The sequence below is a fragment of the Protopterus annectens genome, chromosome 2.part0 (assembly GCF_019279795.1).
Source record: "Protopterus annectens isolate FY-2018-M chromosome 2.part0, PAN1.0, whole genome shotgun sequence".
Classification (NCBI taxonomy): Eukaryota; Metazoa; Chordata; order Ceratodontiformes; family Protopteridae; genus Protopterus; species Protopterus annectens.
Genome location: NC_056728.1, coordinates 1,797,203,495 through 1,797,230,912, shown reverse-complemented (window position 1 = coordinate 1,797,230,912; position 27,418 = coordinate 1,797,203,495). Strand labels below are relative to the sequence as shown.

General features: G+C 39.0%; 1 protein-coding gene across 1 annotated transcript in view; it reads right to left on the bottom strand.

Moving 5' to 3' along the window:
- MFAP2 (microfibril associated protein 2) overlaps window positions 1-27,418 on the bottom strand; it is a 765,069-nt gene that overhangs the window by 356,111 nt on the left and 381,540 nt on the right. Inside the window, exon 4 of the mRNA XM_044061828.1 lies at window positions 3,514-3,540. Within this exon, the coding sequence (XP_043917763.1) occupies window positions 3,514-3,540 (27 nt within the window). The remainder of the gene's footprint in view (window positions 1-3,513; window positions 3,541-27,418) is intronic.

Below are 27,418 nucleotides of genomic sequence, written 5' to 3'. Positions count from 1 at the left end.
GGCTGTAGAGGTAGATGCAGCCCTGGTTGAAAGGGGTCTGATCCCCTGTGGGATAGGTTTTCCATAGTGCTTATAGCAGAAATGAATGCAATGGTCTATCCATTTAGAAATGTTTTGCTTTGAAATAGCCTTCCCCTCTGCCCCTGCAGCAAATGCCACCAGCAGTTGTTCAGATTTCCTTTGAGGTTTAGTCCTGTCCAAGTAAAATCTAAGTTGTCTGTGCACATCTAAGGAGTGCAGTATCCAGTCTCCTTTGTTCTGTGGATTAAGAAAGAAGGTTGGAAAATGAATGTACTGATTAAGAGTCACACTGGATTCCACCTTGGGCATGAAGGAGGGATTGGTTCTGAGGGACACCTGGTCTGCATGAAAGATGATGAAAGGTTCCACTGCCATAAGGGCCTGTAATTCAAATACCCTTCTTGCTGAAGTGATTGCTAAAAGGAAGGCTGTTTTCCAAGAAAGGAATTTTAAATCTGCACTAGCAGCTGGCTCGAAAGGAGGAATAATGAGTTTCTCCAATACAAAGTTAAGGTCCCAGGGTGGTGTTGGGGTTCTCCTGGGTGGTCTTAAATGTATGGCCCCTCCGAGGAACTGCTTGAGCAGTGGATGAGAGAAGAGAGGAGGTTCTGTGTTATAATGAGCTGAAATGGCTGAGGTGTGAATTTTGATGGATTGGTGTATTGTTTTTAAATTTTAATCTAAGATGTTATAAATGATTTCAGTTAATGGGCATACTCTGTTCTTGAAAAAGTCTCCTACACAGGAGACGAATGCGCTTGGTTTTTGGTCACTACTGATTATTTTATTTATATTTTTTTCCTCTGTGTTGTGTTGTTTTAATAAATTAAATTAAATTACATTATATGTCTATTGGATCGACTTTTTTTTACCACTGAAGCCATTTAGGTTATTTGATTTTCAGTTTTTCATCAGTTAGTAAAGAAAGTAACGTGTGCTGTATGACAGGCCTTGGTCCCGCATCCAGCACTTTTTAGTGTACTAATTTCAGACATATTTGAGTGAACAGAGAACAGGAACAGCCTCTTCATTAACAACACAGGGATATAATCACCAGTGTAGGATAGGGGAGTCTAGGGAAGGATCTGGAAAGGCAGATCAATCCAGCAGAAGGGTAACAGTTGAGGGTCAGTAGAGACAAATACAAAATCCTGCACTTGGGCAGAACAACACAAATATGGAATATCAGCTGGTGGGAAATGGAACTGATGGGAATAAAGCAGGAAAGTGATCAGAGAATGTTTTTCACACATGGACTAGACCATCGGGTGCAGAATGAGAATGCAGTTGCTGCAGCAAATAGAATTCAAGGCTGAACCCTCAGGGGAATAGACTCCAGAAGCAAAAGCATAATACGTCTGCACTACCAGAGCACATCTTGAATGCTGTGTGCAGTTGTGAAAGCCAAACACAGAAAGGGACTTTAAATTCCTGAACGCCAGTTGAAATCCACCATAAGGTTGTGCTGGGTGGAGGGAAGTTATTTGACCAGAGTCCAGAGGTGGTAGAGCTTTTGCCACAAAAAAAAAAAAAAAAAAAAAAAAAAAAGGCAGAAAATAGGGTAGAGGTATAATATTGGTGCACAATTATTACATTAGCAATACATAAATCAATCATCCTGCATAGGAAGAATAGAAGTGAAAGGAGGGGGGCACAGGCAGCAGAGTGTAGATCATGTTGGCCAGCTGCTCCTTGGATCTGAAAAAGTACTTCACATGTATAATTGTGGATCCATGGAATGGACTACTGGAAGAAGTAATTAATAGGAAATACACAAAGACATTCAAAATGGCATGTAACCATGGGGAGGGGGGGGAGGTGGAAGGAAGGTTACATGCTAAATGCTCTGAAATGGTAGACTAAACAGGCTTACTGTCTGTTTCTGTCATCAAGCAAATATATACCAGGTTCATACAACTGGCTAAATATTACAGTAGACATGACTTTCCACAGAAACAACATGATTTCAGAAAAGACTACAAGACTAGCAATGCCCTTGTAAATCTGACCATCACTAATTTGACCAAAGTGAGTAGCAGTCTTCTGACTGAAGAAGTATTTTTCCAATGTAACTGCAGCTATTGATGCAAACAGTCACTTTTCAGTGTCCTGGACGTCAGTCAAACTAGGCTGTACAAATCATACAAATGACTTGTTGGACTGTCACCTCTGTGATCAATTTTAGAGACAATGTATAAAGAAGCGGTATCACAGAATCTCATTTTCTGGCTGATAGTCGACAATGTTCAGTAACATGCCCTTACTTTCTAAATGTTTCACAAATTATATCATTTTAAATATCAGGAATTTTGAGGCTGTGCTGTATCATGTGGAGCCGACCAAATTACTGCTAGAAATCACTCTTTGTTAGGAAATGTAGAAAATTAGTTTGCTGATGTCTCACAGGTAACAAGCTTGTGTCAAACCATAATAAAAATCAAATTTATGACTTTTGCATGTGGAAAACAGCTCGCAAAAGTATCTTCTGATTGGCACATATCTAGTAAAGACAATATAGTTGTCGACTTCAAAATATCTCAGTCATTAAGTTCTAATGGATGTGGCCTGAAACTTATTTGTTTAACTCATTCATTTAGTCTCCAGTTACTTGCTTAGTTAATTTCTGGAGCAGAGGAGACCCAGGGCCTCTGCCATCCCTTAGTGGGTGCAACACGGTTCATCCCATACATACACACAAGCACACACACACACACACACACACACACACACACACACACACACACACACACACACACACACCAATTCACCCACCGAACACATTTCAGATGTGGAAGGAACCTAGAGCACCTGCTGGAAATTCAAGCAAACTCTGCAGAGAAGGCACACCAGCTGAGAAATGAGCTGGACAGCCCAATGTTCTCTGACAGCAATGCTAACAGCAGCTCCATTGTGCCATTCTAGGTGTTCAGCTGTCTCACTAACATTACGCTAACTATGTAGCTGTTTAAACTTCATCAGCAGCTGGACAAATATTACCTTTTACCAAGGCAATGTATTTCATCTGCATGCATTACAGTGGAAATTGGGAAAGGGTTACTATCTTTATCAACTGTCTTAATCCTGCAAGGAATGCGTCAATTAAAGTATTATTCTGCAGTCTACACTAAATGTTGCATCCAAAGCTGAGAATACATGCTGAGGCACTTACATTTTTTAAATATTTTATGACATGCACTTTGTTTTGCTCACAACATACTTCTGCATTTCAGGTTTGATGATGCGAAGAATGCAGTTATGTGATGCTTCACCTCTGCAGTGTGCTTATACCTTCTCTTGTCATTTTAGTACATTTAGTTACTTTTGCAGATCAACATTAGATGATGAAAATGTTTCTTTATCTCTCTATCAACTGTATATCTGTAGTGGATTTTCCACTTCAGCCTCCAGCCCTATATTACAAATCTTCTTGGTTCAGGACATTACAGCAACCTTTACAGCCCAGAGAGAAGAAACATGAAGATCAAAACTTACCTACATACTCTGGATCTGGGTAAGTATCTACAAAGAAATAAAAAAAAAAAAATTAGCATTGCAAGAAATGATGCATTTATGTCTAAGCTGCCTTTATCTGTATTGATAAAAATCCTTCAGGGTCATGGCATAAGCTGCATCCGAGCCTGGGACTGTACACTAAGGAAGATCACATCAGAGCCAAACATTTTTTCAAAATCTGTAATATGAATTTCAAATATTTTGTAAACTATTTTGACTAATGGTCCAATTACATTCTTATACAGTTTCATGCTTAATGGATGGGAACAGATACAAACGTAATTGCCAACAGTTTAACATAATGTTCTACATAATCACACAAACAGAAGAACATGTTTTTGACAGTAGACTAGTCACTTCATGAGGGAAAAAAATTCACATTCCTCATAAGACTTATATTATGTGTAACTACTGCATTTTTGAGTTACATAATTACATCTGACACAGGGCGGCCACGGTGGTGCAGCGGTTAGTGTTGTCGCCTCACAGAAAGAGGTTCTTTGGTTCAATCCTCGGCTGGGGTGCCTTCTGTGCAGAGTCTGCATGTCCTCCCTGTGGTTGCGTGGGTTTCCTCCAGGTACTCTGATTTCATCCCAAAGACATGCTGTAGGTGGATTGGACACTCTAAATTGGCCCTAGGTGTGCGTGTGTGTGCCTTCTGTGGAAGGTTGGGTGCCGGGCTAGCAACTCGACACCATAAAAAACTCCACTGCCAGTCATGAGCAGACAGGTGTTCCGCTGTGGTGACCCCTAACCAGGAAAAGCCGAAAGAAGAAGAAGAATTATATCTGACACAACCACATCTTTCAGAAGGCCCTGCAATGATGTGTGAAAAAAATATGAACTTCCATTTTATCTCATCTGAACTATTTACTCTGTAATTGCAAGCTGTGTATTTTTCCTTGCACATCTCCCATTTTATTACAGTACTTCACCTGGATTATGCTCTGCCTGAGATGCTTATAAGTTCTACTCATGTCTCACACTTACTTTTTACAGCTATACATGTTTATCTAATGGTTTCTGGTGCACACCACACATAGTTTTTGTTGTGCTACATTAACCTGTTTCTAACCTACTTGCAAAGATTACTTCCATGTCTGCTTGTTGGAATTTTGTAGAAGTGTTAATTTTATTTGTCTAGTCTTCACAGTTAACCTGATTGCTCCATAAAAGCTGTGCAGAACTAAGTCCGAGATTTGCTCTGCTCCCCATTTGAGAATACCATGTCCAGGAATACTCTTTCTTAAGTTCTAGTATTTGTTGTCTGACACCTGCCCTTTGCAGTACCCCAGGAATAATCCTTTTCCTACTTGTTGCTATCACTCGGTGCTCCCACAGTCAACTGGCATATTAAAATCTCTCACAAACAAGCCATCTGCTTTTCTGTCATGATAAGAATACCTTCAACAATTTAACACACAAAATTAAGGTTGTGACTTGCAATTTTTTGTCCTGGGATTGATTTCCTAAGTTTTCACTTGCAATGCTGTGTGACTCTTAGCAAATCACCTAAACAGAAATTTCTCTTGTACTAAAAAGGGCACTTGCCTTCACAGTTAAAAATATACATAAAAAAAGGATCATAAAAACAGACCGCATTTCAACAAACCACAACAGGCCAAATACAACTTAATGAAACCAACATTTTGATGAAACAAAAAATGACAGTAAAATAACTGATCTGACATTATTTCTACGTGGTTAAACCACCTTGCAGTCCTCATATAAAATCAGTTCCCCAACACCCACTACTTAAATATTACAACTCCAAGTCCAGGCAACTTTATGAAAGAGAAATCATCTTTCTTAATGTTATCCATCTTCTCTGTGACTGCAATCTCAGAGTTGCATTATTTAAGTGGGAGATGTACAGATGCAAATATGTCATTCAATTACTTTGTTTTGTTATTGTTTTCCAAATTTTGAAATGCTGAGTTGATAAGATACATTTTACAAGCTGCGATTCACTGAACAGTAATTTGGTGAAATGTTGTGCTACACTAAAAAAGTTCAACCATTTTCTTACATTGTCCAACCCACAAGCATGGGATCAATTTGCAACCCCTGCAGTATGTACTTTTACTTCAGGTCTCAAGTGTCAGCAAACTGCTTCAGTGACCTCTATGATTTTTTTTTTATCTGCCATACTTACACTGCAAGAAGAATTCCATATAAACTATAAAAGGAGGCAATTATTCTGTACATTATGGGTCCCGAGAAGAGCTCTCTTGACAAACATCAAAGACTGAAGAAATACTAATTTCATGAACATTAATTGAGCCCTGACTTAGGAATGGAGTCCATTCCTGTCAAGGTATTAGAAACCTTAACCATTTGGAGAAATTAAAAAAGAAATTCAGTTTTCCTGCACTTCTATTAAAAAGGGCCAATCAGCCCTATCAGCCTGGTCCTCATTGAGCTTGACAAAGAAATTTGGAGAAGCTTGGTTTAAGTTACCTCCAAAATTAACAGCAATCTTCCTGTCATGGTCCCAAAACTCTAGGAATCTTTATTCCCCAGGTAAAAGGTCACCATTCATAACCCAAATTCCTCATTGTAAATACTGCAGACATTATAAAACAGTTTCCTTAATTATAGCACCGATTGTTAGAATATTTTATGCTTCAGATTGTTCACAGATGTAACACAACTTCTTTACTGTTTTACTGTGTTGTGTCACTGTATTCTCCCTATGTTTGTATTCTAAACTATGTCATTACTTGTAAACATTGTTTTATTGTTAAACTTGGTTACAACCACTGCTCAGGTCTGAAAATAGTTCATATGAATCAGTGCAGTATTCTGAAAAATAAATTTATAAAATAAATAAACATATATTCCAACTTCACTACAGCCTAACATTTAGTAAACAAAATCAGTATTTTATTTGGGTATCAAAAAAGTAAAAGGAAAACATTAGCTGTCATTTAGGTTTGAAACCCATTGCTTGTGCGTGTGTGTGTGTGTGTGTGTGTGTGTGTGTGTGTGTGTGTGTGTGTGTGTGTGTGTGTGTTTGTAATTTGTGTCTGTAATACATCTGAGCAGATCTTCCAAACTGGGCACATATTTTAATACAGATCTTGTCATCTATGCTAAGAAATAATGCAGAGTGGTAAACAAAGCACCTGATCAATAAGGTCAGTTCAACTATGGGAAACACTGAGACCATAACAATGGTAGTGGGGTGTGGCATCTACATTTCTACGTTGCCCTAAGCATAGAAAAACTCATATATGCTTACCGTATTCATTATAATGAATGATACTACCAATCTCAAGGGTCTTTTAGTTCTTTAAACTCATGATGGCTTCCTGAAATTCTACAGCAGAAAAAGTTTGTTGCAATGAGCTATCTGTAATGTATTTAACTCAAGACTTGCAGTCTATGCTGCACGTATGATATGTCCTCGGTTTGCAAAAAGATCCACATAGAACAATTTATATTGCTCATTTATATTCTTGGGAGGGTGTTTTAATGTGAATCTATCCACCGGATCCAGCCAGATCTCTCAAACTATTTACACTATGAACCAGCATTTCATTTTTGTTATAAATATTTTGTTGATTTTTATCTAATACAAACCCCCCACAACATTTCTTATAACTTAAAGACATGAAACAAAAACCAGCAAACATACACTTGAATAAGCAAATATACCATTTGGTGTACGTGTAATATAGTTGTAAAGACTTCAATACATTCTTTCCTTTTTTCTTTCTTTCCTTCTTTCTCTCTTTCTTTCTTACATATAAATAATTCCTCATTCACCTAACCCACCATTTATTTGGCAATCCCACCTATCAATTACCAGTCCAATTTACTTATGCACTGAAGCAGCTTTATTATGTTAAGACCAGCCTAGTAATAATATATACCCACCATCACACAATGTCTTTTTATTCTCCATTAAAGGAAAACTCCACCTTAGAACTCAAAACATATTTTTTCATTGTATCTTTGTTTTTGGAGCTATTTTAATGCCTCACAATCACTCTAAGTGCTTATTTTACAATTTTAATCCGTTTCCCTCAGAATGGCGAATGATGGGGCCTACCTTGGTAATGTGATCTTGTTTTCTTGCTTTCATTTCTTCTTCCCAGAATACATTTCAAGTCCTCTTTATATGAGTTGTGCTAGACATAAGGAAGTGGTGCAGTTTTCTCATGCCATTGAGCCAGAATGGCAGAACTGTGACACACTGTCATCTAAACACACCTTCTGTAACAGAGCTACTTCTATGCTTCCCTGACTGAGCCTCATGTATGTGACTCTCAGAGCTTGTTCTATGCTATAAGTAGCTGTTAGCTACTTCCAGCAAAAGAAAGTACATAAATAGCAGGCTTTTGCAATGAGATTTTTTGTAGTTCTACAAGAAGTGACAGACCTTCCCTAACACTCTCATGCTGAGGTGTGAAAACTCTCACTGGAGTAAATGATCCCTGCTGTACATTTACAAGTGACAAGTAGTAGGACACCAAACTAATCTGTCTGCTACTTCCCAATGCCATCAGTTGGAGGTTTTTTTTCTCTCTCAATGAATGATGCAGAAATAAAATGTACTTTACTATTTCCTTAATTATTTCTGTCATGTTCACCCTCCTTTTTTCTACTTCATATTTATTTATACTTTGGTAACCAGGAAAGTGAACTGGTCCCAGGACCCTTTTCAGCCACGACTTGGGCTGCATTGGCAAAGATAATAACAAATATTAAATGTACTTACCAATACAAGGAAAAAAATACTGACATAAAGACAATGACCAAGACTGCATGTGAAACACATAAACAATGTGTGACAATGACTGAGTAAAACAATAAGCAACATTAACTAGAATGTATGCATTAATAATGCTTAACTCTACTATGTTGTTTATTATAAATAACTGATTGTATACACCCATATCGCACATATATATAATGATTACACATGTACAAAAACATATGCGTGTGTGTGTGTGTGTGTGTGTGTGTGTGTGTGTGTGTGTGTGTGTGTATAAAACAGAGAACTAGATTATATGCCTGTGTGTGTGTTTGTGTGTGTGTGTGTCTACTTCATGTCCTTTCAACAAAAACAAATCAAAATGGAAATTTTGTGGAACTGTATGTGTGTGTCTACACACACACACACACACACACACACACACACACACACACACACACACACACACACACACACAAAAACACTGCATATTTAAAATAAATCCAGCCTATCACATCAAATAACAATCACATGACCAACTGAGATAAAAAATAGAACATCAGATACATAAAAAAATACAGTTGTGTACACTTACCATAAATGTAGATGTTTGAGTGTATTCACTGTTGCAGTCATTACATTTGGGTAATCTGCTGGCAGGTTGCCCTCAGTCGGGCTGAATAACAAAGTCATGGGTCCTGCGTCAGTTGATGTCTCCTCTTCCATGATGTCAGGGGTATAAAACATGCAGCCGATGCCATTTTTTGTTTTTCTTGCCTCAGATGTCAGGTGCCCCCAAATGGGGAGCAAAATAAATAAATAAATAAATATATATATATATACATATATATATATATATATATATATATATATATATATATATAAAGAGCAATATATGTAAATGCACTATTAGCAACATAAACTTTACCTTCATCTAAAAGCAAATACACCACAAAGGCTTTATAATATAGTGAAGGAGAGAGATGTTATAGAAAAGGGGGAAGGCGGGTGGGTAACCCAGACTGCAATAGTGAATACACTCGAACATCTACAATTATGGTAAGTGCACAAAACTGTACTATGTTCTTCGTGTTTCACTGTTGCAGTCATTACATTTGGGTAGAATCCCAAAGCTATGGATGGGGGGATGGAACTAAATAGCATTAGGAGCGGCTATAAGGCTCTGCAGAACTGCAGTGGCAAAGCCTGCTCTGGATTTAGAGAAGAAAGGCAAATGATAATGCTTTGTGAAGGTATGAACAGAGCTCCAGGTAGCAGCTTCTAGAATGTCTTTGGTTGGAACTCCTCTGAGAAAGGCTGCTGAGGTCGAGGCAGCCCTGGTGGAATGTGACCTGATTCCCTTGGACACAGGTTTACCATGATGCAAGTAGCAGAAATGAATGCAGTGGCTTATCCACTTAGAAATCGTCTGCTTTGATATAGCCTTCCCCTCTGTTCCTGAAGCAAATGTCACCAGTAGTTGCTCAGACTTTCTTAGAGATTTGGTCCTGCTTAAGTAGAATCTTAGTTCTCTGTGTACATCCAATGTATGCAGAATCCGCTCCCCCTTGTTCTGCAGATTTGGGTAAAATGTTGGCAGGTGAATAGTTTGTTTAAGAGCCACACTGGCTACCACCTTAGGCATAAAGGAAGGATTGGTCCTGAGGGACACCCTGTCCGGGTAAAATGTAATAAAAGGCTCCACAGCCATGAGAGCCTGTAGTTCTGAAACCCTCCTTGCTGAAGTGATTGCCAAAAGGAAAGCTGTTTTCCAAGATAAAAACTTTATATCCGCAGTAGCTGCTGGTTCAAAAGAAGGCAGGGTGAGGTTTTCCAGCACAAAATTGAGGTCCCATGCAGGAGCTGGTGATCTTCTGGGAGGCCTTACATTTTTGGCCCCTCTAAGATGCTGTTTTAACAAAGGTCGAGAAAAGATGGGAGGCTCCGAGTTGTAATGAGCCGAGATGACAGAGGCATGGATTTTTATTGAAGAAAAAGATAGGCCCTTGTCAAGCATCTCAGTCAAGTATTGTAAAATCTGAGGGATATTTGATTTTGCTATGTCCGTTCCTTGTGCTTGGTTCCAAGCACAGAATCTCTTCTATTTATCAGCATATGATTTTCTAGTACTAGGCCTTCTGGCTTCCAAAATGACATCCATCACAGATTTACTGAGAGGTGTTGTTTGACTAATTGCATGATCAGCCATGCTGCAAGGTTCAGAGTTTGGAGCTGAGTGTGCAGAATTTGATTGTTCTGCTGAGACAGTAGATGAGGTATTTGAGGCAAGTACCAAGGAGGGAGTTGAGACATATTCCTTAGAATTGGGTACCAGTGCTGGCGAGTCCAGTCCAGAGCAATTAGGATCAGTTTTGTTTTTTCCTGTCTGACCTTTAGTAAGACCTTGGAGAGAAGAGGCAGAAGGGGAAAGGCATAGACTGATAGGTTTTTCCAACTGAAGGATAGGGCATCCACTTTCCATACTTGTCTGTGATAAGTCCTTGTGCAGAATTTGTCCAGTTGATAATTTTGGGGAGAGGCAAATAGATCTATGTCTGGGCTCCCCCATTTCTGTGTTACCATGCTGAAGATTTGTGGATCCAGTTTCAACTTGTGCAGGTCCATAAGATTTCTGCTTAGGTCGTCTGCCAGAGTATTTTGTTTTCCTGGCAGGAACTGAGCTTGAAGATGTACTTGGTAAGTCAAGGCTGTGCTCCACAATGCCATGGCTAGTCTGCAAAGGGGTAGGAATGTGTACCCCCCCTGCTTGTTTATGTACCACATAACCGTGGTGTTGTCCGTCTTTATCAGTAGTTGTCCTGGATGAAGTAAGTCCTTAAAGGCTGTCAGGGCATTCTGAACAGCTAGCATGTCTTTCTGGTTGATATGCAGATGCATTTGTTTTGGGCTCCATATGCCCTGAATGCATCTCCCTGCCAGGTGGGCCCCCCAAGCATAGTCTGATGTGTCTGTAGTTAGGGTTTGGGTGGCAGGGGGTAGAGTGAATGACAGTCCCTCGTTTTGATGACATGTCTCTGCCCACCAAAGAAACTCCTGTTGTAGGCAGGGAATGACAGGAATCATTGTTTCCAGACTGTGACAATGTTGACTCCATAAACTTTTTAGGTACCATTGAAGTTTCCTCATATGCAGTCTTGCATATGGAATTATCAGAATGCAAGATGCCATGAACCCCAAAGCCTGCAGAATTTGTCTTGCAGATAACTGGGTTTTTGTTGCCATTTGTTTGAAGTATGTTGTCAGTTGCCTTTGTTTGTCTGGCGTAAGGTAAGCCATCTGGGCAGTTGTATTCAAGCTTGCACCCAGGAATGTAATTTTTTGAGAGGGTACCAGTTGTGATTTCTTTTCGTTTATTGTGTACCCTAGGCATGTTAGAAGCCTTTTTACAAACACAAGATGTTGAAGAAGAATGTCCTTGTTCTCTGCTTGAATGAGACAGTCATCCAGGATAAATTTGTATGCTTCTTTGTCTGCAAAATGCAATTACTGGTGCCAGGCACTTTGTAAAGACCCTGGGCACAGTAGATAAGCCAAAGGGCAGTGCAGAGAATTGGTAATGCATAAAACCTGCCTTGAAGCGGAGGTATCATCTGCACAATTCCCTTATTAGGATATGCAGGTATGCCTCTTTTAAGTCTAGAGTCACTAACCAAGCGTTCCTGCCCAGCATAGGCAGTAGCTGTTGTAAAGTCAGCATTTTGAATTTTGGAATGTCCAGGAACGTGTTCAAAATCGATAAGTCCAGTATTGGAAGCCAGGCATTGTCTTTTCTGGGTACCAGGAACAGTCTTGAATAAAAACCTTGTCCTTTTTCCTGTTCTGGTACTGGTTGAATAGCCCCCATATCCATGAGGGATGCAAATTGTTTCTGAGCCTCTGCCCATTGACTTTGTGGCAGATCTGGCCAACCGTTTGGAATTGGCAAAGTATGGAAATTAAATCTGTACTCCTGGGATACTACGTTTAATACCCACTTGTCCTGGGTAATTAACTGCCAATTTTGAGCATGAAGTGCTAATTTTCCCCCCAAGGGGGCTGCCAAAAGATAAGTGCTTGGTGATGGTAGAGGGAAGTCATTGAGACTGCTTACTGTAGGGTTGTGCTTTGTTTCCTCCAGATTTGGAGGTGGAGGCACCCAATTGCTTTGACCTGTAAGAACCCTGTGATTGGTATCTAGAGCCTTTTGAGCGCCTAGATTTGCCTTGAGAGGCTCTGTTGGACACAGGAAAGGACCAATTGTTAGTAGGCCAGTGCCTACTGAATCTGGGTGGCTGCACTTGTAAGAAATCTTTTACAGTTTGCATAGATTTAGCTTTGTCTTCCATTTTCTTTAAAACCTCTTCTGCCTTATTACCAAACAGAGTATCATGCTGTAAAGGGGCATCCAACAATTTAGCTTTAACATGATCAGGCAGATTTTGCTCCTTGAGCCAGGAATGCCTTCTAATCACAGATCCAGTAACTGCAGCCCTGCAAGAGGCCTCCAAGGAATCAAAACCACATTGCAAAGTATGCCTTCCAACCTGTTCTGCTGCATGCAATAATTCCTGTAATTCTTTATTTTCCACACAATCAGAAATCAACATCATTTTCTGTTTCAGTAAGCCCATAACATGCTGTTGATATTTAAGCATATGAAACTGGCAGTTTAAGGCCCTAATTGCCAAGGTTGCAGACGTATAAACCTTCTTTCCCCATCTATCCAGTGCCCTGGAATCTCTATCAGAGGGGGTAGGATTTTTGGCTGTAGAGGCCTTTACACCTTTGGGACCCTGTGAGATAGTTTCAGGATCAGCAGCATGATTTTTGAATAGAAATTTGTGGGACTCAGGAACCCTGCAAAATCTGTCTGGCTTACTAGGAGCCGGAGGTAGGGAATCAGGAGCCATGCTTGATTCTGAAAACACATCATCAACAATGTCTAATACAGGAGGTATAGCCAAGGGCCTATGCTGAGGAAGAAGAATGAAATCCCTAAGCCTCTTTTTTGATTCAGAGAAATCCTGACTCTCCCAGTGAAAATGTTCCCTTAAAGTATGCAAGGTTTCTCCAAAAGAATAATCCTCAGGAGGAGATGCAGATGGGATGGATTCTTCTGCATCTGAATCCTCATAGGGTGGTACAGAAAATTCCTGATCAGAAGAGGAATCAGAAGAAATGGAAACCTGATCTGAAGATTCATAATCAGTGTCTTGCCTAGGCCTCTTAGCAGGAGGGGTTTGGGAACCCCTGATCAAGGTAATTAAGTCCTCAGTCATTTTGATCATCTGTTTTTAGGCATAGGGGCCTGAGCACGTGGCTCATGCGTCGGGTTTTTAGACTTAGAAAATGTTTTTGATCTTGTTTTTGAAGCTGGCGTCGTTTTTTTATAAAAATGTTGAGGCCTGAAAACACCCTCAGTAGCCGGTGCCTGCTCAGCGGCTCTGGGCCCATTCAAGGGAGAGAAATCCGCGGGTTCAATACTCTGAGAATCTCATGGCATTCCGGACTCCGCATGGGTCTCGGTAGAGGCCTGCGACTCAAAAGTAGCAGGTATCACGGGCTGCGAAAGCGCCTCACTGAGTACCGGTGAACCGGCGACTGGCTTAGGAGAAGCCTCATCGTCAGTTTTGGACCTCGACGGTCTGTCTCTGTCTTTTTCTTTGCGTTTTTTGTGAACTCCGGTAGTCGGATTGCTAACAGATGACATTTCAGGGTAATTAAATCTGGATCCAAAATATTTTGAAGCAAAAATATACCGACGCTTAATAGTGCGTTGGTTAAATCTAGCACAAAAACCAACAGCAAGGCACGTTATGATCTGGGCCTAGGCAAGGAATACAGTACAAATGAAAATCCTTACGAGGTATTTGCTTCCCACAAGTAATGCAATTATTAACTTTTACTGACATCGGTAAGGAGCAAGAAAAAGTTTTCTCAACAGGGTACTTAGCTTTAGTTGAAAAGTTTGGTTCTGAAACTCGAATGCAAAAATTTCAGGAGTCGGCCGACCGGCACTTGCGAACTGCTTCTGCTTCCGGCACCACGCGGCAAGAAAGACTGAATAAAATGGCGTCGGCTACATGTTTTATGCCCCTGACGACCTGACGCCATGGAAGAGGAGACAGCAACCGACGCAGGACCCAAGACTTTGTTATTCTGGCTGACTGAGGGCAACCTGCCAGCAGATTACCCAAATGTAATGACTGCAACAATGAAACACAAAGAACATCATACTTTATGTATAAAAACATACTTTATATATAAAAAAATTAAGTGACAAACATTTGTTTTTCTTTTAAAAGGGGTTTAATACTATTTTTAACATTTAAACCGGGGAGTCCATCTGCTCTGAAATAATTAATCCACTTATACTCCATAAGTTCTCTGTCTTATTAACTAAATCTCCTCCATGCTTATTTAGTAATACCTTTTGCAGAATGCTATGCTTAAACGTATGACTGTTTCCAAATAATAACACATGCTTTGCTAATGCTTTAGTCTCAACTTTCCTTTTAATTTCTGAGGTATGGGAAGCTATACGTTCTTTCAATTTCTGATTGTTTTTTCCCACGTAGAAACATGCACATTTTTCACAATTAGTAAGATAGACTATATTATCTGTAACACGTTGCAAAAGTCTTAAAAAGAAAAATTTCTTTAGAAATAGGATGTATAAATTCAACATTTTGATTAATTTATTTACAAATGGAACAATTATAACAATGAAGAGTAGCCTTTTTATTAACTGTAGGGGTTTTATTTCGCATAAATCTTTATAACATAAATAATGCTTCAAATTTCTCTCCCTTTTGTATATAAAACGTGGAAACTCGCCCACTATATACTTTACTTCTGGACCAGATTCCAGAATACCCCAATTCCTTTTTATTACATCTTTTATTTGTGTAGTACACCTATTATATTTCATAATATATTCCAATGGTCTAGGTCTAGTTGAGGATGTATTATTTTGGGTAAAAAAATGTTTAATTTCCTAGCAAATAAGGCTTCGCAAGCATATGTCTCTCAGCAATTACTGTCTACTAGTATAGAGTATTTTCTTAATATAACCTCTTGCATAAAAGTCTTTCATCATCAATTCCATCTCTGCAATAAAGCCTTCACTTTGAGTATTAAGACAACTGGCTCTTAAAAACTGACTTCTTACTATACTGTTATAAATCTGTCTAGGATGCATACTAGTGTTGTATACATATCTAGTTGTTTGGAAATGTTCCTATATATCGAAGTCTCAAGTTGACCATTAATAATTTCTACTTTTATATCCAGAAAATTTTTCCCACACAGAAACATGCACATTTTTCACAATTAGCAAGATAGACTACATTATCTGTAACACATTTTGCAAAAGTCCTAAAATGAAAAATTTCTTTAGAAATGGGATGTATAAAGTCAACATTTTGATTAACGTACTTACAAAAGGAACAATTACAACAAGGAAAGATAGCCTTGTTATTAACTGTAGAGGGTTTATTTTCACATAAATCTTTATAACATAAATAATGCTTCAAATTTCTCGCTCTTTTGTATATAAAATGTGGAAACACCCACTATATTCTATTATGTACCAGATAAACATCCCCCTCTGGAAGGATGTCACAAAAAAGCTTAAAAGACCTTTATACGAACAGTATCAGTGCACCTAGTTGATAGGGTTGCTACAAGGGAGCCCGCAGGATTTTTTGCAGGGGGGTGCAAACCCAGAGCCCCACCCACATAGCTCACCCCGCCCCCTTCCAACACAGCCCCGCCCAAGACCACCCACCCCAAGCCCCGCCCACACCGCCATTCCAGTGTCCCATTACTTGGCTATTTCTCCCCATTTACTGTAGACACTGTTCAAATGTGTGCATACTGTTTTATGCTTTAGTTCTACAATGATTACAGGCAGTTGGATTTAATTTACAACTTTTATTTCAAACATTATAGCCCAAACACCGAGACTTTTACTAAACCTAAACAAAGCAATAGTCTTACAATGAAAACAGACTTGGCATTAGAGTTTCTACTTTTGAAACTCAGTCAATGAAACAGCATTGAAACCCACATTCAAAGAAAATGCATCTGGCCAGTGGCAGGTTATTTACCTTTGAACTGTTTTCAAGCAATAGGTTCCTTGCACAACGTTAGGGTCATGCAAAAGTTATTTGATTTACCTGATTGTATTAATTATAATATATAATTGAATTCTATATCTTGTATTATACAGCAACACTTGTTTTGAGTGTCTCTGCAAGTAAAAGTAATCTGAATAATTCCACATTAAAGATATCTGAAACTAATGAAGATGTTGCTAGAAAACTGTATATTTCAGTGTTTCATCTACAAATTCAGTGCCTGCTGCCAAAGAATAAATTGCCTATGTTAAATTAAAAAATGGTAAGCTGGTATATTGCAATAGAAAATGGATGACAAGCTGAAAAACAGGTTCATAGTTATTAGGCATCTCATCCAAAGGAGGACATCCTGAGGACTGCAGCATACAAATGTATATGCTGTAGGAATAGAACCTCAAGCCTTTACATTAAGATGCAAGTATTCTACTTGTGGTGCTACTAACATAGCTTTAAAGCTTTATACCACAATAGAGATACCAATTGCTAAACAAAACAGTTGCACATAGTAAACAGACTTGGCATGAGCAGCAGTGAACTTAGCTTCCTTAAAACTCAGTTCCTTGAAAATGCACTTGAAAATTCTACCTGCTAACTCTAGCTTGGGCATTTCACTTTCTCTCTCACAAACATACCACACCCTCAAGACCTCAACCTTAGTGCAAGAAATCTTGACAAAGCCTAAAATAAATAGGGACAGACTATAAATATGGCTCTCAGAAACTTAGAAAATTGCAAGAGTAGCAGGATTTGTGTTAGTATGCATTTTCTAAATGACATGACATCTAAAACTGAAATCTCATTTAGCAACTTCAATCCTTTTAGGAGGAATATGGGGCAAAAATCTGGACAGCTGAGGGTATGCTACCTCCCTCTTATACACACACCAAATAATTCTGGCCAGACTTGAATTAGTTCTGGGAAGGTTGCACTGAATGGCACCGTGCTTGATCTGAAGTGGGTGAAATCCTGGTAGCCAGTGATAAACTGATCTGCAGCTCAGCAATGAGGAGCATTAAAGCATTTTTAGCAGAGCATTGTTTCATCACTACCTATTGTGTTTGCACATAAGCTGTAGTTATTTCAAACATTTGCCTTTTTTGATTACAGAGTACATTTACCCACCAGAACTATTGTGTTTTGACTTCAGTGTGGAGATAGTTGTTGCAGGGCTTGGCTTTTAAGTAAGGTAGCAATGCTTATTTACCATATACCATTAAAGCCACCCAACTACAAGTGTACCAACACACAGACACTGCTATAAGACACTGGTCTCCAATAAAATGTAATGAGCTTTTGAAAATACTGTAATCCTGTCCTTTTATTACAAATACTGTCATATGCATTTCAATACCCAAGGCTTATACATTATCTAGTTATGTAAATATTCTTTGCATGGCAACAACGAAAAGGCTTTCAATGCTGGTAATTCTTTAACAATATGCTTACTAAAGCTTACTTGCATCTTACAATCTCCGACAAGCTTACCTGATGTTCATTAAACCATGGCTACTTAAACAGAGCAACAGGGCACTGTGACAGCATGCAGTTCCTGAATAATAAGAAGCATAAATCAACAGTATAAAAATCTGATAGAAAACCAGAACATTTTGCAAAATCAAGGACAGATGAAAAGCCATGGTCATATTTGTGATCTACCTTGGAAGGGGAATACTCTGCACACTTACACTGCAGAACTGCTCCTTGCCTTCCTTGGGCACACGCAGAGCCACTACAATGGGGATGGGGTGCAATAAGTATGTCATAATTTGAAATGTCTCTGGCTGACAGTGATGGCTCTGACACTCATACCTCTCAACTTCAGAGCAAGAAATCTGGACAAAGCCATACATAGAACTAGAAGTGGGACACAGTCCCAAAAATAAGGCCAATTTTTAAATATTGCTCTTATTAACTTAAACAGAACAGGTAGATCTTACATTAGTACAAATTTTCTGAAGGGTATAAAATATGAAACTCAAATGTCTGCCATTATTTTCTAACTTCAATCTTTAATGACTTGCCACTAATTTGCCAGAAAGCCACAATTTTATGAAAAACAGACCAAAATGTAATGCAAAATACCTGTCAAAAAAGGGACACCTTTTAATATTAACAGTTAACTTGAGCAGCTAACAAAATAAGAGCATCCACATGCATTTCTGAAATAAAGGTAATCTATAACTGATCATTACAGTTATATATAATTGTAAACCCTCCACATTTTCTTCCAAAATTGTCATTTTGGAGGAGGGATTATTAGGAGAGCAACATTTTGAGCCAGAATTGGGGACAATTGAGATGTTTGGATATTCCTAATCTACAAAGTGATTTGCACGTACCTCTCAACCTCTTAATGCAGTAAATCTGAACAAGGCCAAATATATTGGGGAACATACAAACACTACTAAAAACTGCTCTTTATAAAACTTAGACAGTCTTGCATTAGCATGCATTTTCTGAAGGTTATGACATCTGAAACTCAATGTCTGTCATTTAATGGCTTCATTCCTAAATGATTTGCTAGAAAATCACAAATTTTATGAGGAACAAACCAAAATAAGCAGCAAATATCTATTCATTCTGCAAAGATATGGACAACTGAGAGGTATAGTTCAACTGGGGCTGTATGAGTTTGCTACCCCCCCCCTCACAAAATTATGGTCAAATGGAGCCTCCCCCCTGCAGCCATTCCAATGTCCCATTCCTTGGTTATGTTGCCCCATTTACCATAAACACTAATGTGCATACTGCTTTACTTCATGATGACTTAGGATTTCATTTGAAACTTTTATTTTGCATTTTACAGCACAAACCCTAATACATATCTATTAAAGCAATGCAGTTTCACAATGAAAATAGATTAACATTAAAACTTCTCTGCCCTTTAAACTCACATGCATTGAAACAGCACTGAAAACCACTTTCACAGAAAATACATTTTGCCAATGGCAAATATTAACTCTGGGCTGTCTTCAAAATCATAGGCCCCTCGAACATAACAAACATGCTCTTTGATACACCTTCCTGACTGTATTACATTATATTCCTTGTACAATGCAGTACAGTTGTTAGAGGGCATTTTAAATTTATTGCTTTGAACATTTTTCCAGTAAACAATGAAACAAAAGCATCCACCAATGACAAAATTGCCCAATTCAGAACATTTCCATCATAAAGTCTATTCAAGTCCACCAGTATCAGTAAAAATACACAATCTCTGAAGTAGTAAAATCCACATTGAAGAAATTTGTAACTAATAAAGAGGTTGCTGCTAGCAAACACTTTATATGTCATTGTTTAATCTACAAATAAAGTGCCTGTTACCCTTGAAGAATAACTTGCCTTTGTTGCATGCAATAAAAAAATGAAAAGCTAGTAATACCGCAATAGGAATGGATAGCAAACTGTTAACAGTTCCATAGTTACTAGGTATCTTTGCCAAAAAGACTGCAGCATCCACCCCCTTTACAACACACTACAGCATCAGCAATGCATTTACCTACTGTGAGAGTAGAACCCACAGCCTTCAGCATCTAAAGTAAGTACACTATCTGTTGTGCTATTAACAATGCAAGCAGACTAAACATAAGCAGCACTAAACTTTTGCTCCCCTGCAGCTCTCAGCTCCTTGTAAAATCTACTCGACACTCAGCTGTATCTCTGAACTTTGCAGCACAAGAAATCTGGAAAAAGCCAAAATTTATTGGGGAGGGGACAAAAGGCCAAAACCAGGGACATTTTAAACATTGCTTGTATAATGTTTGAAAGTTGCTAGAATAAAATGCTGCGTTACCACCATACATTTCACTGCCATGTCTTGAACCCAGGGGACTCCGTGAAAAACAGAGCAACATACCACTATGCCAAATCAGCTGTTTTGTGAAAGAGGAAGACTGAAACTTAAATAGCTACCATTTAGTGAATTCAGTTCTCACCATAGCACAGCTGTCAACCTCTTGGCACAAAATACCTGAACAAAGCCAATAACGGGTGACTACAACCACCAAACATTCAGTGAATTCAGTTCTCACCATAGCTCTCAACCTCTTAGCAAATAACACCCAGACAAAGCCAGTAATGGGAGAACATAGCCCCGAAACATATTCAGTGAAATCAGTTCTTACCATAGCTCTCAACATTAGCAAAAACTGGATGAAGCCAATAAATACCTGAACAAAGCCAATACTGGGTGAATACAGCCCCAAACATATTCAGTGAATTCAGTTCTTACCATAACTCTCAACCCTAGCACAAAACCTGGATGAAGCCAATAATGGGGGATACAGTCCCAAACACAGGGATACATTTCAAATATCCATCTTGTACACTTAGAAATTGCTAGAATAAAAGCTTTTGTTACCATGCACTTTCTGAAGAATATGAAGTCTGATATTGAAATGTGTCCATTTTTAACATTTGTTAACCAGGAAAGTCTGACTTTGAAAAAGCTAATTTTTAGCAGAGGCCCAGGGAGAAACACTCCAGACAGCCAAGAATAAAACTAGAGAACATGTAGCTGTCAGGCAACAAGGACACAAATGCAGAAACCACAGATTTTATGAGGAACAGAAAAAGTATGAGGAAAATCCTGCAACATTTTTACAAATGGTGGTGGGTAGGGAATTCAGGCTCTTGCCACTTGGGCCCAAAGTACAGGGTTCAAGCCTTATTCTCTACCCACCACCATGTATTTCACACACACACACTAACCATGTGAAATTATAGCTGCAAATGTGGTAATACATACAATATTTGACTCTGGCGGCCATGATGTCCTTTCCATTCTTACACATCCATGTACAGAACTTCCTCAAATGAAATGGAATCTTTTAATGTGCAACATTTACATAGAATACTGCATATTTTTAATTCAACACATCAAAGCTGTATTAGTGAACATGAATTTGATACACAGCTAGCATTTTATGTGACTTCTGTCCTTAAGAATACTAAAGAGTTGAAACACTTTCTGAAACAGACCAAGCAGGAATGAGAAGAAACCACTAAATGCAGCTCTATTTCTAAGAGTGATATCAGATATATACATATTTCTCACCTGTTTTCTGATGCTTTACTGAACGCTATACTGACTAAATAGTATTGACACATTATGCCCACATCTAATAAAAGAGCTCTTGGGAACAGTAACCTTTCTCCATTTATACAGATATTTTCCAGTAGTTCAGGATCTTGTACAAACATTGAAAATAAAACTAATTGCTTGTAGAAACATCTACCAGCATGGCAGCAAATGAAATTTGTAAGAGATGAGTTTTACTTGAGTGGATATTGAACTGACAGCTACAAGGAAGATGTAAGCATGAAGTTGTCTTGCACAGCTATTAGCCATAATATAGTTTATTCCATACCGTTGGCTCCAATTATCGACAGAAATTTGGTTTCTTTCCTAGATCTTAACAACAGAATGTGATGTCACATTAAGATGTTTGTCTCCTACTGTACTTTTCATCTAAAACTCTGTGTCCATTTAGTTCAGTAACCCTGAATAGCATAAAGCAGTTATAGGAAAATAAATGATTTTTGTACTGTGATGCTAAGCATATCCAAAGCTATCAGTAACAAGTAACAATTTTTCCTTCATTAAGCATCAAAGACAGCAAACACAATTTCTGCTCACATTTTTATATAAACCAATAGTACACTAGGGTTACCACCTGTCCCACTTTGTGAGGGACAGTCCCTCTTGCCAGTTGTGCCCTGCAAAAAAAAATGTAAAATGGCAAATGTCCTGAGATTTTAGAACAAAACTATTTCCTATATTTTTGTAATGGTTGCATAAAACAGTTATTCTGAATCTGAAACACCTAAATGTTATAAGAAACAGAATAAGCAACTAAAATGCTACAAGAATAATCTTTACTTGGGCAAAAGTGAAGTTGTGCACTTTGTACTGGCCGTGGGTATGTTTTGCAAAATCTGGCGTGTACCACAAATGTCCCACTTTGGACATTTGAAAAGGTGGCAAGTTGGCAACACTATAGTACACTGCGCTGCCACACACACACACACACACACAACTCTACCTGAAGTGTCCCATCTTCCGTCTGTTTACTCCGAGTCCCGCTTGCTATTCCGCTTCAGGTCCCAGCCATCTTCCATTCCCGAATCATAAGCCATCCTTGTAAACTCCGAGTGATGATGTCAACTGGACTGTTAACACACACGGACTTCTTTCTTCTTAAAGAAGAACGAAAAACAAAAAAAAAAAACTTTTTTTTTAAATTATCTAGTCAGCCGATTCCAGGGGGGTGCAAGTGCACCCCCTTGCACCTGCCTGCGGGCTCCCTTGGGTTGCTACCTGTCTCTCTTTCTGCAGTTCTTTCCTGTGTGAGTGGAGGGGGCTTGAATATGGTATATTTGTTGGTACTTTACAAGAAAAAAATATTTTCTGACTTTTCTCTAAGTGTCACAGAAATCTTTGATACTACATTTAAGTTATCTTAATATATAAACTATTATAAATAACCAACATTTAAAGCTTAGCATTTCACTACTGTGTTGCTGCTTATGTAAATGTGTCAGAAGAGTTGACAATTGCCTTTAAACCCCTGAGTGATCTAATTGGTTTGTTTTGCTACGAAATGGGAGTGTTAAGCCCTCCTCCTCTCGGCAAAAAGAACAGTGGAAACAGTTCCACAGTTTTCTGTCTTTTTTTTATATCAGCTGCTGTGTTTCTGACATTAGCAGGATTAATTGCCCATCTAAGACTTGACAGCAGTATCTGACTGGGTAAACTACAGATTTAACTGTGTCTATGATATGTCATGCATGTGGAGATAAATTCCTCTGCAAGGTACTGTATGTGAGAAGTTGAGCTTAAAAAAGTAGGTGGGCTTTCCTTTCTTTTGACTCTAATGCAAGGAAATAAAAGTACAAGCAGGTTTCTGGTACCTACACAATGCTGGAACCATACTGTAGAGAGAAAAGAAACTTAAAGATTGAGTTAAACTGTAGGAGAAGGTGGAGTTTTCATTTAATACATTTTGATTCCTGGCCTCCAATATGTTAAGTGTATTAATCCCTCTCTCTGTTCTCTACCTCTCAAAGGATTCCCTACATCTCTCAAACCTATCTACAACTGAACTAGTTTACCACCATCTTTTATACAGTTTCCTGCTGTAGTTGGCCATGTCCTTGACATTCTCTTGGACAAGTCTTTTCAACATCATATATTCTCTCCAGTGTCCCAGTGAAGGTAGATAGAAAAATGAAGCCCGAGTTATATTTACCGTAAAACAGCATACATAACTCTTCAATCAGTTTATCCTATGTTTTACTGTTTTTCTCCTGTATTCATCATTTCCACAGATACATTGGTTAGGTACAATTTTTTATCCTGCAGCATCTTGCTATCACTGACCTTTTTCACCTGCTCTGTCTATTACCTGTTCTTTATTGTTTATTTTTGAACTTCTCATGTTTTCCTCAAAAGCTGTAGTGAATAAGATTAAGTCTTTGACATCAGATTACGTAAACTGCTAAAGTAAATTCATCTCACTTAATCCCCCAAAATTTGATCTTTGAAAATAGTCTGACAGACTTAGGATGTCTAGCTCTCCCTCAGTCAGTACATGCAATAAAGGAGCCAATGAGACAAAAATATTATTTATTTTGTCACCTCTTTTATGTCAAAAAAGTGTATACAGTTTGGGTACTAGGTAAGCCAGTCACACGGCCTACCCATTCATATAAACATCCACAAATTCCAACTCCTTATTTTCTACAATTGCTTGTAAGCTGAAATACCTGATGATAGAAAGAAAATTAATTAATTAATTAATCAATTTATGTTTGACATTCTGGGTCGTGGGCTGATCATTTCAGCCACTATTCTCACAAATCATAATATGACAAGTTAAAGTTGAATGCAGTCATTACAAACTAGAAATTGTCAGTTTGCCCATTTATCTTCCTCAATCCCGATAACTATGAAAGCTTTCCTGCTATGAATATCCATTCTTTGTTCCATTTCAGAAGTGAAATCCAATCTTAGGGAGTCTTATCACCTAACTAGCCATCAAGGGGCTTTATATTCTTGTCTTTATGTGCTCCCCCTCCCCCTCAATGGTCCAGTGCGTACGGATGATGCAGGACTGCAGTGACTTCCAATGGCATAGGTATACTCCTGCATGCAAGTCTGAGCCCAGGTACAGTGCTAAGAACTACTTAGTGACAAAGTACATACAACCTGGTCCTTCATGCCGCTGTACTTTGTCCAACCTCTGTTTGTGGTCAGTACAGAAACCTCTCCCTCCTCGAAATGGATGAGCCTGTCCTGGCTGCCCCTTTCTACTTTCTTTCACAAGTACCTCTGTAACCCAGGTGACTAATCAGTTCTGACCATCTTGATCATAATTAAGGCTTTAATCTTCTCTGCCACAGAGCCACAGTCATTTCCTAAAGTTTGTTGGGCATGCTTAAATCTATGTATTATAACCTTTGGGGTACCTTTTCCACCAAATACACCTCATGCAAAAAGACAAGAAATTACTTAAACAGTTTTCAGTATAACTATTCTAGAGAAGTACTTTAAGAAATCTTTATCACCTTCTTTCGGCTTTTCCCGGTTAGGGGTCGCCACAGCGGATCTTTATATACAGCATAAAACATTTAAGTATCTCTTCCTTAAGAACTCTCCTTTTCTTTTCTAGTACACACATTACTTTGTATATTCTTGCATTCTCCAGTAAATGCTGTTCTTTTCTTAAAATGTGTCTTAAAGTCTCCTCTTTTATATATGCAGATAATTTTTCTAACACCATTTCCCAGTTCCATACCAGTTAAAGTTCACAATAATTCTAACAATCACTTCTAACTAACTAAGTAGCCCTCTATCCCATTCATAAAAGGCTTTCTTGGAAGAAAATATTAGGGTCGCCCCTTCTATGTCTGCTTGCAGCTGGCTCCACTTTTATAAGTAAACATCTACAAGTCCCTACAGGGCTAAATATTAGTGAGAACAGTGGCTGTCTTACTCCTATGAGCTGGATCTGGCATCAGACATTTTATTTTTAGATGCTTTAGCTGGCCATATCATCTTCCTTATATTCTTAAAATACCTTGTGACTGTTGATGGGCTTTAGTTCAAGAGGATATGTTTTCCTCTGAGTGGATGATGGTCTTCTGAAAGACTTCACATGTCTACCTTCTACTAACAGAGGCCTTGGGCTAAGTAGGTATCAGGTTTGGACCCTGCGAAAGTTCCCCAGTAGACCCAATGCCTTCAAGTCTAGAGAGGCCTTGGGAATCGACTCATACATCATTGGCCACCAGGTGTCACTTCTTTCTTTGGTGCTTCTTGTTTCACTTTTGAAGTGGAATATCCATGAACAATATGGTTGATGCCATGGTAGGACAACACAAACAGCCTTTGCTGGTTCACATATTCATGGAGATTTCTTCCTCTTCATTTGACATTCTTCTGGATGAATCTAGCACCATGCAGGCAAAAGATGAAGTTGTTCTCTGTCCCTCTGTGAAAGTCTTTATGAGGTATTTGCTCTTTAAAAGAAATGCACTTGGTAAATTTAGAAATTGACACCTATACCTGATACCTGTAGAGTTATTACTCTGCCAACAAATAATAGAGAGCAATAACAAAAATGTATTCCTTGAACTGGGTACATATCTGTACACTGGAAGCTAGGTCAAACTGATAGCCTGAGAAGCACCAAGTACTCATAGCAATGAAGCTTCTTCCTTCACGTACTGTAGCAAGAAAGAACCAAAGATGGCATGGATGGATGTTTTACCCCAGATATGCTGGTGTCCAGGTGACAGGGCATCCGCCCAGCTGTAAGCGGGAAGGATGCAAAGCTCTGGAAGTAAGGCTGGATGTTGGGTCTTCTGTGGCAGAAGTCCCAAAAGTTACAGAACTGCAACAGTGAACATTACAAAGAACATCCACAAATTCATCTCCAACATAAAGGCTTCTGCTATCTGCAATATGATAACTATAGAGAAAGTACAGTTGTGTGCACTTACCATAAATGTAGATGTTCAAGTGTATTCACTGTTGCAGTCATCACATTTGGGTTATCCCTGCCACGGTAGCCCACAGCGGTCCTGAATACCAGAGGCTTAGTATTTCTGCATCGGTTGCTGTTGTTCCAGGACTGACGTCAGGTCGTCAGTAGTATAAAGTAAGGCAGCCGATGCCATTACATCAGTTTTCCTTGTCCTAACCTGTCAGGAGCCACCAAGTAGGAGCCCCCACCAGTAGAAAGTAAATACCAATATGAACCTTGTAAGGAAAGAGAAGAAAAGGGGGAAGGAGGGATAACAGTGAATACACTCAAACATCTACATTTATGGTAAGTGTACAAAACTGTACTATGTTGTTCATGTTTCACTGTTGCAGTCATCACATTTGGGTTGATTACCAAAGCTAAGGTAAAGGTTAGAGGCAGTCAAAAAAATTAGGGGCTGGCTAGGATGCCCTACAAGACTGCAGAGACAATGCTGCCCTGGATTTGTAGAAGACAGGCAGGTGGTAATGCTTGGTAAAAGTGTGAACAAATGTCCAGGTGGCAGCCTTCAGGATGTCCCTGGTGGGGACTCCTCTGAGGAAAGCTGCAGAGGTGGAGGCTGCTCTGGTGGAGTGAGTCCTGACCCCCTTGAGGGGAGGCTTTCCATGTTGTTTGTAGCAGAAATGGATGCAGTGTGCTATCTATTTGGATATGGTTTGTTTGGAGATGGTTTTGCCTTCTACCCCTGTAGCAAAGCTAACCAGCAATTGACCAGACTTTCTGAAGGATTTATCCTTTCTATATAGAATCTGAGCTGTCTGTGCACATCTAGAGAGTGCAGAATCCTTCCCCCCCTTGTTCTGGGGATTAGGGAAAAAGTTGGGCAAATGAATGGATTGGTTGAGAGCCACACTGGACACCACCTTGGGCATAAAGGATGGGTTAGTTCTGAGGGATACCCTGTCAGCATGGAAGATGATGAATGGTTCCACAGCCATGAGCGCTTGCAGCTCAGGGACTCTTCTGGCTGAAGTGATGGCCAGAAGGAATAC